Genomic DNA, 13,848 nt, shown 5'->3' with positions numbered 1-13,848 from the left:
CTGCACACAGCGCCCGTGATCGTTCTCACACGAGCTCCAGGGGCCAGCAGACCAGAGGTGTTAGAGGGGCAGAAATCAGAAGTGGCGTTGGCCAGAGGGGTTTTCTGACCAGGTTGTGGAGTGATTTTTCTATGACCGCAGACAGGACAGGTACTGCAGCATCAATTCAAAGTGACAGGAGACAACATTTGTCCAGTATGGTTACAAACTATTTTTCATCCCTTATCGACGTTCTCCCTCAACCGTCATTCCCATTTGATTACTGGGCATCCAAATTAGACACCTGGCCAGAATTGGCAGAATATGCATTGCAGGAGCTTGCTTGCCCGGCAGCTAGTGTCCTATCAGAAAGAGTATTCAGTGCTGCAGGTTCAATACTAACAGAAAAAAGGACTCGTCTGGCTACCCAAAATGTAGATGATCTAACCTTCATTAAAATGAACCACAACTGGATTTCAAAATCTTTTGCCCCACCCTGCCCGGCTGACACCTAGCTTTCCTATGAAAAGGTCTTGCCTGTGGACTATTCTGAATGACTTTTCCAATCTCGTAATTTTCTTCACCTGATTGTCCAGCATACGACATGTTTCCACCTCACGAAATGGCCAAACTCCCCACACGGGGTCGTGCTATCGCCACTTTGCGCTTGGACCCTTGAGAGTGCTGTTTGTCTGAAGAGGTGGGTGTGGCCGCTTTTGGTCGACGGCACTGCCACTGGGTCCCTCATAGTACAATAAAGTGTCTCTGGCGGTGGTGGTGCGCACCCAACGTCAGACTCACCGTTGTAATATGAGGGGCCCTGTGCCTGTACCGCCGGCCACAAGCCAGTTCCCCCCCCCCCAGCTCAAACAGTGCTCTACCACTAGCAAAATTATCTCTCACAGCTTCACCAATGTGTAGTCTAGGCGCTGACATCCTTCAATGCCTGGCACTGACAATACCATTGTTTTGACATTTTTGTTATGTTAGGCCTTCGAAGCCTGTCTGCGGTCACTCCTTCCACTAGACTTCCACTGACCAGACCACTGCTGCCCGTGTACCCCTGGAACCAATTTAAAATTGCCTACAGCCATGTGTTAATATTTTAGGCCTTCGATGCCTGTCTGTGGTCACTCCTTCCACTAGGCCTCCACTGACCACACCACTGCTGCCCGTGTACCCCTGGAACCAATTTAAAATTGCCTACAGCCATGTGTGATTATTTTAGGCCTTCGATGCCTGTCTGCGGTCACTCCTTCCACTAGGCCTCCACTGACCACACCACTGCTGCCCGTGTACCCCTGGAACCAATTTAAAATTGCCTACAGCCAGCCCAATTTTTTTATTTTAGGCCTTCGATGCCTGTCTGCGGTCCATTCTTTCAACTACTACTACACTGACCAGGGCACTGCTGCCCAAGTACCCCTGGAACCAATTTAAAATTGCCTACAGCCATGTGTTAATATTTTAGGCCTTCGATGCCTGTCTGTGGTCACTCCTTCCACTAGGCCTCCACTGACCACACCACTGCTGCCCGTGTACCCCTGGAACCAATTTAAAATTGCCTACAGCCATGTGTGATTATTTTAGGCCTTCGATGCCTGTCTGCGGTCACTCCTTCCACTAGGCCTCCACTGACCTGTCTACTGCGGCCCGTGTACCCCTTGAACCAACCTAATAAAATATTTAAAAAATTAATTTGATTATAAAAAATAAGATCGTGTTGAGATCTCAAATGCAGACATTTTAACAATCAAAACAAACACACAACAAATATCTGGAACTGTACTACAAAGGTCCAACAGCTACAATTTCTTTCTCCTGCAAGAAGTTAACTGAAAGTTTTTTGGAGTTGTTAACACAGATATGGCATCCACCGAGTGTTGTCCTGTCGCGTCTCCTTTAAATTATTTCCAATAAGATGTTAAACTATTAATTTAATAAAATCAATAATTAAAAAAATAATTGAGTAAGTCAAAAGCACATTGCAAATAAACATTAATTACAAATCAAGAAGCATGGCGCGTCCGAGGGTGAGTAGATACCGAATAAGAATATAATCACCCTCGGGCGCGCAATGCTTATTTACAACAGCCTTCCTTCCTAAGAATCAGCCCTTCCGTGGTGTAGAGAGAGGTTGTTGTTACACTCCAAGGTGTTCCCCAGGTTGCCTTTCCTGAGCTTCGATCTTCCGGCTCTCGTTTAGTAGCTGTTGGAAACTACGCTGCATTAGGCCTACTAATTGTGTATGGGTGAAACAGTGGCGCATCTGCGGTCCCTCCTTCCACTAGGCCTCCACTGACCTGTCTACTGCGGCCCGTGTACCCCTTGAACCAACCTAATAAAATATTTAAAAAATTAATTTGATTATAAAAAATAAGATCGTGTTGAGATCTCAAATGCAGACATTTTAACAATCAAAACAAACACACAACAAATATCTGGAACTGTACTACAAAGGTCCAACAGCTACAATTTCTTTCTCCTGCAAGAAGTTAACTGAAAGTTTTTTGGAGTTGTTAACACAGATATGGCATCCACCGAGTGTTGTCCTGTCGCGTCTCCTTTAAATTATTTCCAATAAGATGTTAAACTATTAATTTAATAAAATCAATAATTAAAAAAATAATTGAGTAAGTCAAAAGCACATTGCAAATAAACATTAATTACAAATCAAGAAGCATGGCGCGTCCGAGGGTGAGTAGATACCGAATAAGAATATAATCACCCTCGGACGCGCAATGCTTATTTACAACAGCCTTCCTTCCTAAGAATCAGCCCTTCCGTGGTGTAGAGAGAGGTTGTTGTTACACTCCAAGGTGTTCCCCAGGTTGCCTTTCCTGAGCTTCGATCTTCCGGCTCTCGTTTAGTAGCTGTTGGAAACTACGCTGCATTAGGCCTACTAATTGTGTATGGGTGAAACAGTGGCGCATCTGCGGTCCCTCCTTCCACTAGGCCTCCACTGACCTGTCTACTGCGGCCCGTGTACCCCTTGAACCAACCTAATAAAATATTTAAAAAATTAATTTGATTATAAAAAATAAGATCGTGTTGAGATCTCAAATGCAGACATTTTAACAATCAAAACAAACACACAACAAATATCTGGAACTGTACTACAAAGGTCCAACAGCTACAATTTCTTTCTCCTGCAAGAAGTTAACTGAAAGTTTTTTGGAGTTGTTAACACAGATATGGCATCCACCGAGTGTTGTCCTGTCGCGTCTCCTTTAAATTATTTCCAATAAGATGTTAAACTATTAATTTAATAAAATCAATAATTAAAAAAATAATTGAGTAAGTCAAAAGCACATTGCAAATAAACATTAATTACAAATCAAGAAGCATGGCGCGTCCGAGGGTGAGTAGATACCGAATAAGAATATAATCACCCTCGGACGCGCAATGCTTATTTACAACAGCCTTCCTTCCTAAGAATCAGCCCTTCCGTGGTGTAGAGAGAGGTTGTTGTTACACTCCAAGGTGTTCCCCAGGTTGCCTTTCCTGAGCTTCGATCTTCCGGCTCTCGTTTAGTAGCTGTTGGAAACTACGCTGCATTAGGCCTAAAAAATGGGGAATGGGGTGGAGAGAGATGGTGTGTTACACTCCAAGGTGTTCTCCAGGTTTCCTCACCATTGCTTCGATCTTCCGACTCTCGTTTAGTAGTTGTAGAAAACTACACTGCATTAGGCCTACAAAATGGGTATCGGGTGGAGAGAGATGGTGTGTTACACTCCAAGGTGTTCCCCAGGTTTCCTTGCCATTGCTTCGGTCTTCCGACTCTCGTTTAGTAGTTGTAGAAAAGTACACAGCATTAGGCCTACAAAATGGGTATGGGGTGGAGAGAGATGGTGTGTTACACTCCAAGGTGTTCCCCAGGTTGCCTTTCCTGAGCTTCTATCTTCAGGCTCTCATTAAATTGTGGTTAAATGGAACAACTGCATTTGGCGTACTAGTTGGTTTGGGGCCTACTATCGGTGTCTGCCACTCCTTGCTGTTCTCCTGGTTTCCTGTCCTGAAATTCCATTTTCAGCCTCTCGTTAAGTAGTTGTTAATGTTAGACTGCATTTGGCCTACTAGTTGGGTTGGGGCCTACTATCGGTGTCTGCCACTCCTTGCTGTTCTCCTCCACTGAACAAAGCTGTGCCGCCTGTTTACTACGGTTGCCAATTTTGAACTGCATTTCGACTACTTACTGATTTGGCCCTACTCTCTGTGTCAGCCTCTCATTCCAGTTGTCCTCCACTGCAATGCCCCCTGGTTATTCCTGTGTTACCAATTTTGAACTGCATTTAGCCCACTTTATTCTTTGGGCCTATATCTGTGTTTCCACTTCATCGTGCCCATTGCCCAGCCAGTGATAGATGAGTCTGCTGGTACATTGACCCATAACGCAACATTCCCCGTGCACGCTACACAACAACATTGTGACCCTGCTGAAAGTCAGGTTGCTCTTCCCGCATACCATACCACCTTACACGGGGACAAAGAGGAAGGTGCAGATGAAAGTGCAGGTTCCTTCATCAGGTGGGGGGAGGAATACTAGTTGGCGACGTCACTGGCACAGGGCCTCTCATAGTACGCAAAAGTGTTGCTGCCGGTGGGAGGCGCCCCCGCCGTGCAAACACACCGCTGTACTTTGAGGGGCCCTGTGCCAGTGCCAATGCCAACGAGTGGGCCCCCCCTGCTTGCTCAGGATCACAGCACTTGCAAAGTTGAAATACTTACCTCTCCCTGCTCCACTGCCGTGACGTGGTCCAGATTTACTGGGCCCACTAATTACTTGAACCAGCCCTACCCCCCACAACTTTAGCCAAATGACCCCCAATTTCAAATGCCTTCCAATTATTTTAAGGTAAATTACGCTTGACAAGCTTCATTAAGAAGAATGGATGGTTTTGACATTAAAATGGGCACTCTAGGTGTTTTCCTGGCCCCCACTCACTGCCGACTATGCTGCCCCATTGACTTGCATTGGGTTTCGTGTTTCGGTCGATCCCGACTTTACGTCATAATCGGCCGATTTCACTCGACCCGACTTTGGACATAGTCGGGTTTCGCAAAACCCGGCTCGACTCTAAAAAGGTCAAGGTCGCTCAACTCTACTTGTGACCCTTAGCTGTGACTTCTGGTCAGTCAGGAGCTACGGGAACCTGATGGTGGAATGGGACCGGAGCGATGATGGGAAGAGCAGAAGACGGCGGCTGGTAATTTACTACAGGCAAGGAACAAACATTAGCGATACCACTCCGGCAGGGAAATAATAAAAAAGAATTTGGAGTGGTGCCGAAAAAAGGAAATAGTATTCGAAAAATGGAAGCAGCAATGTGAGCATATTCCAGGACCCCAACCAGATCCTACGTAATTAGCAGAAATGGCCGCACTCCAAAGCTCATGTAAAACAGAAATGATGAAATCCTTTGTATGCCGATACCTCAGAGGAGCGTTTCAGTTCCACCTGGAACCTTTTTCAAGGAACTTTTTAAAATAAAAGAACCATGTAAATAGATTAGCAATGGAGAAGTCATTCTCCTTTATTGAAACTTCTACTGCTTTTCGAAATTAGCTCCAGATTTGAAGTGTTAATACTGATAATATATTTCCATAATTTTTTTTTTGAATAATTGTGAAGTGTTGCCCATCACCTATCTTTTCTAGCATGCATACGACTGGAATTCACCCGGGGCAGACAGCGGGTCTTTCGACTCAAACTAACGGCCTCATAGATGCCTATAAGGCTGCTCGCTTGTATCAGGAAACTCGCGATCGACCCGGACTTTGTGGTTTGTACACAGACTACGAAACAGGGTAGTCCTGGATAGAACCACAGATCCCAGAACACGATATTAGGATGTGCCAAATAGGAATTTCATCACTGCCGAGTCTCTAGATGTTGATTCTATATTGAAATAAAATATCTACAAAATGTTAACTATTCTGTAATAGCTAGAAAATAATTCTGATGAGAATGTGAAAATGATCTAATGATTCATATATAAAACCTATTTATTCTCAGGCAAAAAACAAAGTGGCAACTATTCGTGCCATAGCCAACGTCTTATGTGCTTATGACAGATCTAAGGTAAGGAAATGATGTGGCAGGGAATACAGGAGGCATGCATCATGATATGCCTGATTGCTCTGGTTGGATTGTGAATCTAGGCATAAAAAAGCAAAATGCAACACAGAAGTAGATTTGCTTACATTTTCCAGGGTGTTTTGTTTTAACCAGAAAACTTGCAAAGAGCACACATTTTAATTTCCCTTCGGATCCTTTCCCATATTGATCCAAATACTGCTAGGGTGTAGGGTATAGAATTCCTGGTACCATGTATCTACAGCAGTTTGATAGACGGGAAATGAATAAGAAGATAAGGATGATCTGGAAACAGGCTCTAAATGTTTTGACTGATATATAATGCAGGACTGGATTATATTAAAGGGAATCTGTCACCAGGTTTTTGCCACCTAATCTGAGCCAGAGACGCCGATTCCAACAATGTGTCAGTTACTGGATTGCTTGCTGTAATTTTGGCAAAAAAACATTGTTTTCCAGCAGTAGATTACTACTAGAGGACAAGTCATGTCACATTGAGTCGCCCGCCTGGACTGTGGGGTACTCGGTACCGGGTCCGGTACTCACAGGGGGAGGTCATGGTGGCGGCGACCCGGTCCGTGGCCCTGGGCACCCATGTTTTAGGGAAAAGTCTTTGAAGGGATTTGTAAAGTTTGTTCATGATGCCACCTGTGGTATGGGGTCAGTAGGGACCGACCCTGCTTAAAGGGGTCCTCTGGGGTGATGGTATGGCAGCGAGATGGTATAACTTCCCACAGGTGAAGTAGGTGCCCAGAGCTCCCATATATAGATGGAGATGGTGAATAGTGCAGTAAAGAATGAGGACACAGGTTTGCAGTCTCTTTACCTGGTTTACTGTAGCTTCAGGCAACTGCAGTCCAGGGCACCAGATTACAGGTACAGGCAGGGTCCAGCCGGCTTGGATTTGAATCCAGAGTCCCCTTTACCAGGTGGAGATGAAAGCCTTCCTCATAGCGTGATGGTGTTGTAGTCCCTTACTGCCTATGGCTTCAGATAAGGTCCTCACAGTTCTTCTCCGTCCCCCATATAGGTTAGGACACAACCCGTATGACAGGTGATTCATTTTTATAGGGTCTCTATCACGACCCGGGCCTTATATGTCACTGTGCCTCCTGCATATAAGGGTGGACAGGTAACTTAAAGTTCAGCTGTCCTGCCAGTTTCAGCTATGTCTCTTAGAGTCCGACACGGCCTCGGTCTTCCGGCTACCGGAATCTCCACTAGCCAGGGAGGTAGCCAAATCACTGCTCTGCTCCCCAGGTGTCACTCTCCTGTGCCTTTTCTCTCCTGCGCACTTTCCACAAGCTGTCCTTTCCTTCTTAATTCTCTTTCTCTAGGAGTTGTAGCAACTCTGGCTACACGGTCCCCGTCAGTCCTTCCGACACTCAATGTCTGACTGCTCTCATCTCTGTCCTCTGACAGACTGACTCCCTTTCCCTCCAGACCAGAATATAGGGAAGTTCCCCTTAATCCGGGTTCAGAGCTCCCCCTTCTGGCCGGGAGTGTGAACATGTTGTGTGTATGTGATAACCTGATAAAAGAGATCTTTCATCCCTTCCAAGGGTGACCATGGGGCGTCACAATGTAGTCCTCCATATTTATGAGTTTTATTTAATTTTACCCCAACCACTGATTGGTAGCTTCCTGCCTATGCACAGTGTGCACATAAAGCACCCAATCAGGGAGGTGGGTGGGTTATACAGATCTCAGCATTCAGAGAACTGCTAGATCTGTAACAGAAAAACAGCGATTTTATCAAAACTACAGCAAACACTTCAGTAAGTTGTACCTTTCTGAAATCAGGGTCTCTGTCTCTACACAATGCTATGGTAGCAAAAACCTAGTAACAAATTCCCTTTAAGAGAAAAATTGTGGGATTTCTGTGTAATTTTTATGTTTAGCAATCATTATATGCACGACCCTCCTTTCTGTCCTTGTTTTCCTGTGCAGCATGCTCTTTCCCTGCATGTTCACTTCTTACACTTTATAACATAATGTTGCTTACTAAGATTTTCTTTTTTGTAGGCAATGAGAAATAAAATGGAACTTATAAAAGCACTAAGACTACTGCAGGTAAATCAATAAGACATTGCAATGTGATAATTAAGAAACAAACAGGTTTTAGTTGTGAAAGGAGTAAACTTGTTTATAGATATATGTACAGCTCTGGACTGAGCAAAAAATGGGGGAGATTTATCAAATGGGTTAACCAGGCTTTTGAAATTGAGGTAATCAATATCAGTGGATTGAGCCAGAACAACACAGCTCCGTAATGGCCATTTCTGAGGACTATATTTCAGCTCATATTGAGATACATAGGATACATAGGAGATGAGCTGCAACTTGCTGCAACGGCCTCTATGTAGCTGCGCTGACTCCATTCACCATTGTTTGCATCTGGCCGCTGCCGGAGCTAAAAATGGTTGTCAGGTGTCTGGTCATGAATCTGTTATCATTGACCTAACATGAGTGTCACAACTATGTTGTCGGGTGTACTGGGACCAGGGGATCCTTCCATGTCTCTAAAGCTAGGGGCACCCTAGCTCGCCCTGTTCCCTTACTTCTGATGGTGCCCTTAGTCTGTACCATTCCCCCAAACAGGGAAGAGGGGAGTAGTAGTGTACTGTAATACACCAACCAAACTAACAAGGTAATACAAACAGGGATAACGAAAAATACCATGCATACAAATATACACACACAAATAACAGAGGGATACAATCGGGAGTGGCGGATGGAGTTAAACCAAAGTAGGAGAAGAAAGGGAATTATCACACACTTAAAACCTAGCAACAATCACAGATAAATCCATCAACCGCCTACTCTTATAACCACTAACAGCAATCTCCAGCCATGCAGCAAAAGCTAGCTTTGACAAAGAGAGCTATCCAGGGCCCAGATTATATAGGAGATGGGAGTGGCTAACAGTTCCACAGCTTAACCCCTTTCTACCATTGGACGTACTATTCCGTCCATGTGACCCGGGCCCTAATTCCCATGGGCGGAATAGTAAGTCCAACACAATCAGCCACGCTCACGGGGAGCGTGGTCGATCGCGGCCAGGTGTCAGTTGATTATCACAGCTGACACCCGGCACTATGTGCCAGGAGCAGTCACGGACCGCTCCCGGCACTTTAACCCCCAGAACACTGAGATCAAACAAGATCGCAGAGTTCTGGAGGCCTAGGGAAGCCCCCTCCCTGTGCGCTTTTCTGAGACCCTCAGAACATCGCGATGTTATTGCGCTGGTCCGAGTGTCCCTTCCGTTCTCCTCCCTGCAGGCCCCCGGATCCAGATGGCTGCGGGGTCCTTCCGGGTCCTGCAAGATGGTGGCTTATCAGTGCCTGCTTAGAGCAGGCGCAGGCAAGCCTCCTGCACTGCCTGTCAGATGGCTGACTTGACACAGTGCTCTGCAAAGTGTGATATACACCATAAAAATTTTTAATAAAAAACAAGGCAAAAAACAATGCTTTATCATTATAACGCTGAACAAAAAGTGGAATAACACGCAATCGAAAAGAAATATAAATAAACATGGTGCCGCTGAAAATGTCATCTTGTCCCGCAAAAAATGAGCCACCATACAGCTACATCAGCGAAAAAATAAAAAGTTATAGCCCTCAGAATAAAGCGATGCAAAACTAATTATTTTTTTTATATAAAATAGTTTCTATTGTATAAAAGCACCAAAACATAAAAAAATATAAATGAGGTATCGCTGTCATTGTACTGACCTAAAGAATAAAACTGCTTTATCAATTTTACCAAACATGAAACAGTATAACCGTCCCCCCCAAAAGAAATTCATGAATTGCTGGGTTTTGTTCATTCTGCCTCACAAAAATCGGAATAAAATGTGATAAAAAAAAGTCATGTGCCCAAAAATGGTACCAATAAAAATGTCAACTCATCCCGCAAAAAACAAGACCTCACATGACTCTGTTGACCAAAATATGGAAAAATTATAGCTCTCAAAATGTGGTGATGCAGAAACAATTTTTTGCTTTAAAAAGCGTCTTTTAGAGTGTGACAGCTGCCAAACATAAAACCCGCTATAAATAGTAACTCAAACCCACCTTTATCACCCCCTTCATTAGGGAAAAATAATAAAATAAAAAAAGTATTTATTTCCTTTTTCCCATTAGGGTTACGGTTAGGGTTTGGGCTAAAGTTAGGGTTAGAGTTGGGGCTAAAGTTAGGGTTAGGGTTGAGGCTAAAGTTAGGGTTGGGGCTAGAGTTGGAGTTAGGGTTTGGATTACATTTATGGTTGGGGTTAAGGTTGGGATTTGGGTTGGAATTAGGGATAGGGGTGTGTCAGGGTTAGGGGTGTGGTTAGGGTTATGGTTAGGGTTGGGATTAGGGTTAGGGGTGTGTTGGGGTTAGGGGTGTGGTTAGGGTTAGGATTAGGATTAAGGGTGTGTTCGGGTTAGGGGTGTAGTTAGGGTTATGGTTAGGGTTGGGATTAGGGTTTGGGGTGTGTTGGGGTTAGGTGTGTAGTTATGGTTGGGATTAGGGTTAGGGGTGTGTTGGGGTAAGGGGTGTGGTTAGGGTTGGGATTAGGGATAGGGGTGTGTTGGGGTTAGGGTTGGAGTTAGAATTGGGGGGTTTCCACTGTATAGGCACATCAGGGGCTCTCCAAATGCGACTTGGCATCCGATCTCATTCCACCCAATTCTGCGCTGAAAAAGTAAAGTGGTGCTCGTTCCCTTCCGAGCTCTGCTGTGTGCTCAAACAGTTCTTTACCCCCACATATGGGGTATCACCGTACTCAGGACAAATTGGACAATTTTGTGGTCCAATTTCTCCTGTTACCCTTGTGAAAATGAAAATTTGGGGGCTAAAAAATCATTTCTGTGGAAAAAAATGATTTTTTATTTTCACGGCTCTCCGTTGTAAACTTTAGTGAAACACTTGGGGGTTCAAAGTTCTCACAACACATCTAGTTAAGTTCCTTGGGGGGTCTAGTTTCCAGTATGGGGTCACTTATGGGGAATTTCTACTGTTTAGGTACATTAGGAGCTCTGCAAATGCAACGTGACGCGCGTAGACCATTCCATCAAAGTCTGCATTCCAAAACGGCGCTCCTCCCGGGCTCTGCCATGCGCCCAAATGGTGGTTCCCCCCACATGTGGGGTATCAGCGTAGTCAAGAGAAATTGCACAACAACTTTTGGGGTCCAATTTCTTTTTGTTACCATTGAGAAAATAAAAAATTGGGGGAGAAAAGATCATTTTTGTGAAAAAAATATTTTTTATTTTTACGGCTCTACATTATAAGCTTCTGTGAAGCACTTGTGGGTTCAAAATGCTTACCACACATCTATATAAGTTCCTTAGGGGGTCTACTTTCCAAAATGTTGTCACTTGTGGGGGGTTTCCACCATTTAGGCACATCAAGGGCTCTCCATACACGACATGGCGTCCTATCTGAATTGAAATTGAAAAGTCAAATGGCGCTCCTTCCCTTCCGAGCTCTGCCATGTGCCCAAACAGTGGTTTACCCCCACATATAGGGTATTGGCATACTCAGGACAATTTGTACAACTACATTTGGGGTCCAATTTCTACTGTTACCCTTGGTAAAATAAAACAAATTGGAGCTGAAGTAATTTTTTTGTGAAAAAAAAGTTAAATGTTCATTTTTTTTTAAAACATTGCAAAAATTCCTGTGAAGCAACTGAAGGGTTAATAAGCTTATTGAATGTGGTTTTGTGCACCATGAGGGGTACATTTTTTTAGAATGGTGTCACTTTTGGGTATTTTCTATCATATAGACCCCTCAAAGTGACTTCAAATGTGATGTGGTCCTTAAAAAAAATGATGTTGTAAAAATGAGAAATCGCTGGTCAACTTTTAACCCTTATAACTTCCTCACAAAAAAAAATTTTGGTTCCAAAATTGTGCTAATGTAAAATAGACATGTGGGAAATGTTACTTATTAAGTATTTTGTGTAGCATATCTTTGTGATTTAAGGGCATAAAAATTCAAAGTTGGAAAATTGCAACATTTTCAAAATTATCGCCAAATTTCCATTTTTTTCACAAATAATCAAAAGTAATATCAAAGAAATTTTACCACTATCATGAAGTACAATATGTCATGAGAAAACAGTGTCAGAATCACTGGGATCCGTTGAAGCGTTCCAGAGTTATAATCTCATAAAGGGACAGTGGTCAGAATTGTAAAAATTGACCCGGTCGTTAACGTGCAAACCACCCTTGGGGGTAAAGGGGTTAAGACTTCTTAGACTTCTACTTTTTCTAGACACGTATAAAAAATGGTTTAGCAAGGCACAATAGGCAAGCAAGGCAGGTAAGCCAATTTTTCCGTACAATATGTGACAAAGCAAGTTTCCCCATTGTTTATTCCTACTTACTTTGCAGTCGGCTGTTATATGAATATAATCAAGTCACTTTAACCCCTTAACGACCACCGATACGCCTTTTAACGGCGGCAATTAAGGGTACTTAAACCACAGTGGAAAAAGTGAATAGCGCCCCCCATGATTCGGGTTTTTTTTACCGACCCCTGGGTTGCGATCGCCGGTAATTAACCGTTTACCGGCGGTTGCAAAAAAACAAAATGCAATTTTCCATTTAATTTCTCTGTCCTCCGATGTGATTGCACATCAGAGGACATAGAAATGGGGTCCCCGATCGCCCTCCGATACTCACCCGTCTCCTCTGGTGCTCCTCGCAGCTCCCGATGGGCGTCGCCATCTTGTTCGGGCAAAAAAATGGCAGGCGCACGCGTAGTGCACCCGCCAGCCGGCACCTGGAAGATCTTTGGGGTTTTGGCTGCCCCCGGCAGAACATGATAGGGGTCGGTTTTTACCGACCCCTGTTTTGCGATCGCCGGTAATTAACTGTTTACCAGCGGCCGCAAAAAAATAAAATAAAAAAGCGATGTGTCATTCTCGGTCCTCTCATGTGATCGCATATCAGAGGACAGAGAAATAGGAGGATCAGGGACCCTGTTATACTTACCGGTGTCCCTGGGTCCTCCTGTGTCCCCTCCTGGCTGCCGGCTTCTTCCACCGGTAAGAAAATGGCAGGCGCATGCGCAGTGCGCCCGCCATGATCTGCCGGCCGGCAACTAGAGGAGTTGGGCTGAAGTCAGGGTTAGGGTTAGGGCTAGGATTAGGGTTGGGGCTAAAGTTAGGGTTAGGGTTAGGGCTAGGGTTGGAGCTAAAGTTAGGGTTAGGGCTAGGGTTAGGATTGGAGCTAATGTTAGGGTTAGGGCTAGGGTTAGGGCTAGGGTTAGGGCTAGGGTTGGGGCTAGGGTTGGGGCTAGGGCTAAAGTTAGGGTTAGGGCTAAAGTTAGGGTTAGGGTTGGGGCTAAAGTTAGGATTAGAGTTGGGATTAGGGTTAGGGTTGGGATTAGGGTTTGGATTAGGGTTAGGGTTGGTATTAGGGTTAGGGTTGACATTAGGGTTACATTTGGGATTAGGGTTAAGGTTAGGGTTGGGATAAGGGTTAGGGGTGTATTGCGATTAGGGTTAGGTTTGAGGTTAGGGTTGAGATTAGGATTAGGGGTGTGTTGGGCTTAGGGTTTTGATTAGGGTTAAGGTTAGGGTTGGGATTAGGGTTAGAGGTGTTTTGGGGTTAGGGTTGAAGTTAGAATTGGGGGTTTTCCACTGTTTAGGTACATCAGGGGGTCTCCAAATGCGACAGCCAATTTTGCGCTCAAAAAGTCAAATGGTGCTCCCTCCCTTCTGAGCTCTGCCGTGCACACAGACAATGGTTTACCCTCACATATGGGGCATCATCCTA

At 44.5% G+C, this 13,848-nt stretch overlaps 1 protein-coding gene across 1 annotated transcript in view; it reads left to right on the top strand.

The window, feature by feature from the left end:
• LOC138675496 (uncharacterized transmembrane protein DDB_G0289901-like) overlaps positions 1-13,848 on the top strand; it is a 43,748-nt gene that overhangs the window by 9,090 nt on the left and 20,810 nt on the right. The window contains exons 3-4 of the mRNA XM_069763793.1: positions 5,996-6,061; positions 8,102-8,149. Of these exons, the coding sequence (XP_069619894.1) occupies positions 5,996-6,061; positions 8,102-8,149 (114 nt within the window). The remainder of the gene's footprint in view (positions 1-5,995; positions 6,062-8,101; positions 8,150-13,848) is intronic.

Source organism: Ranitomeya imitator, chromosome 4 (genome assembly GCF_032444005.1).
Source record: "Ranitomeya imitator isolate aRanImi1 chromosome 4, aRanImi1.pri, whole genome shotgun sequence".
NCBI lineage: Eukaryota > Metazoa > Chordata > Amphibia > Anura > Dendrobatidae > Ranitomeya > Ranitomeya imitator.
This window is presented reverse-complemented; position numbering and strand designations above follow the sequence as displayed.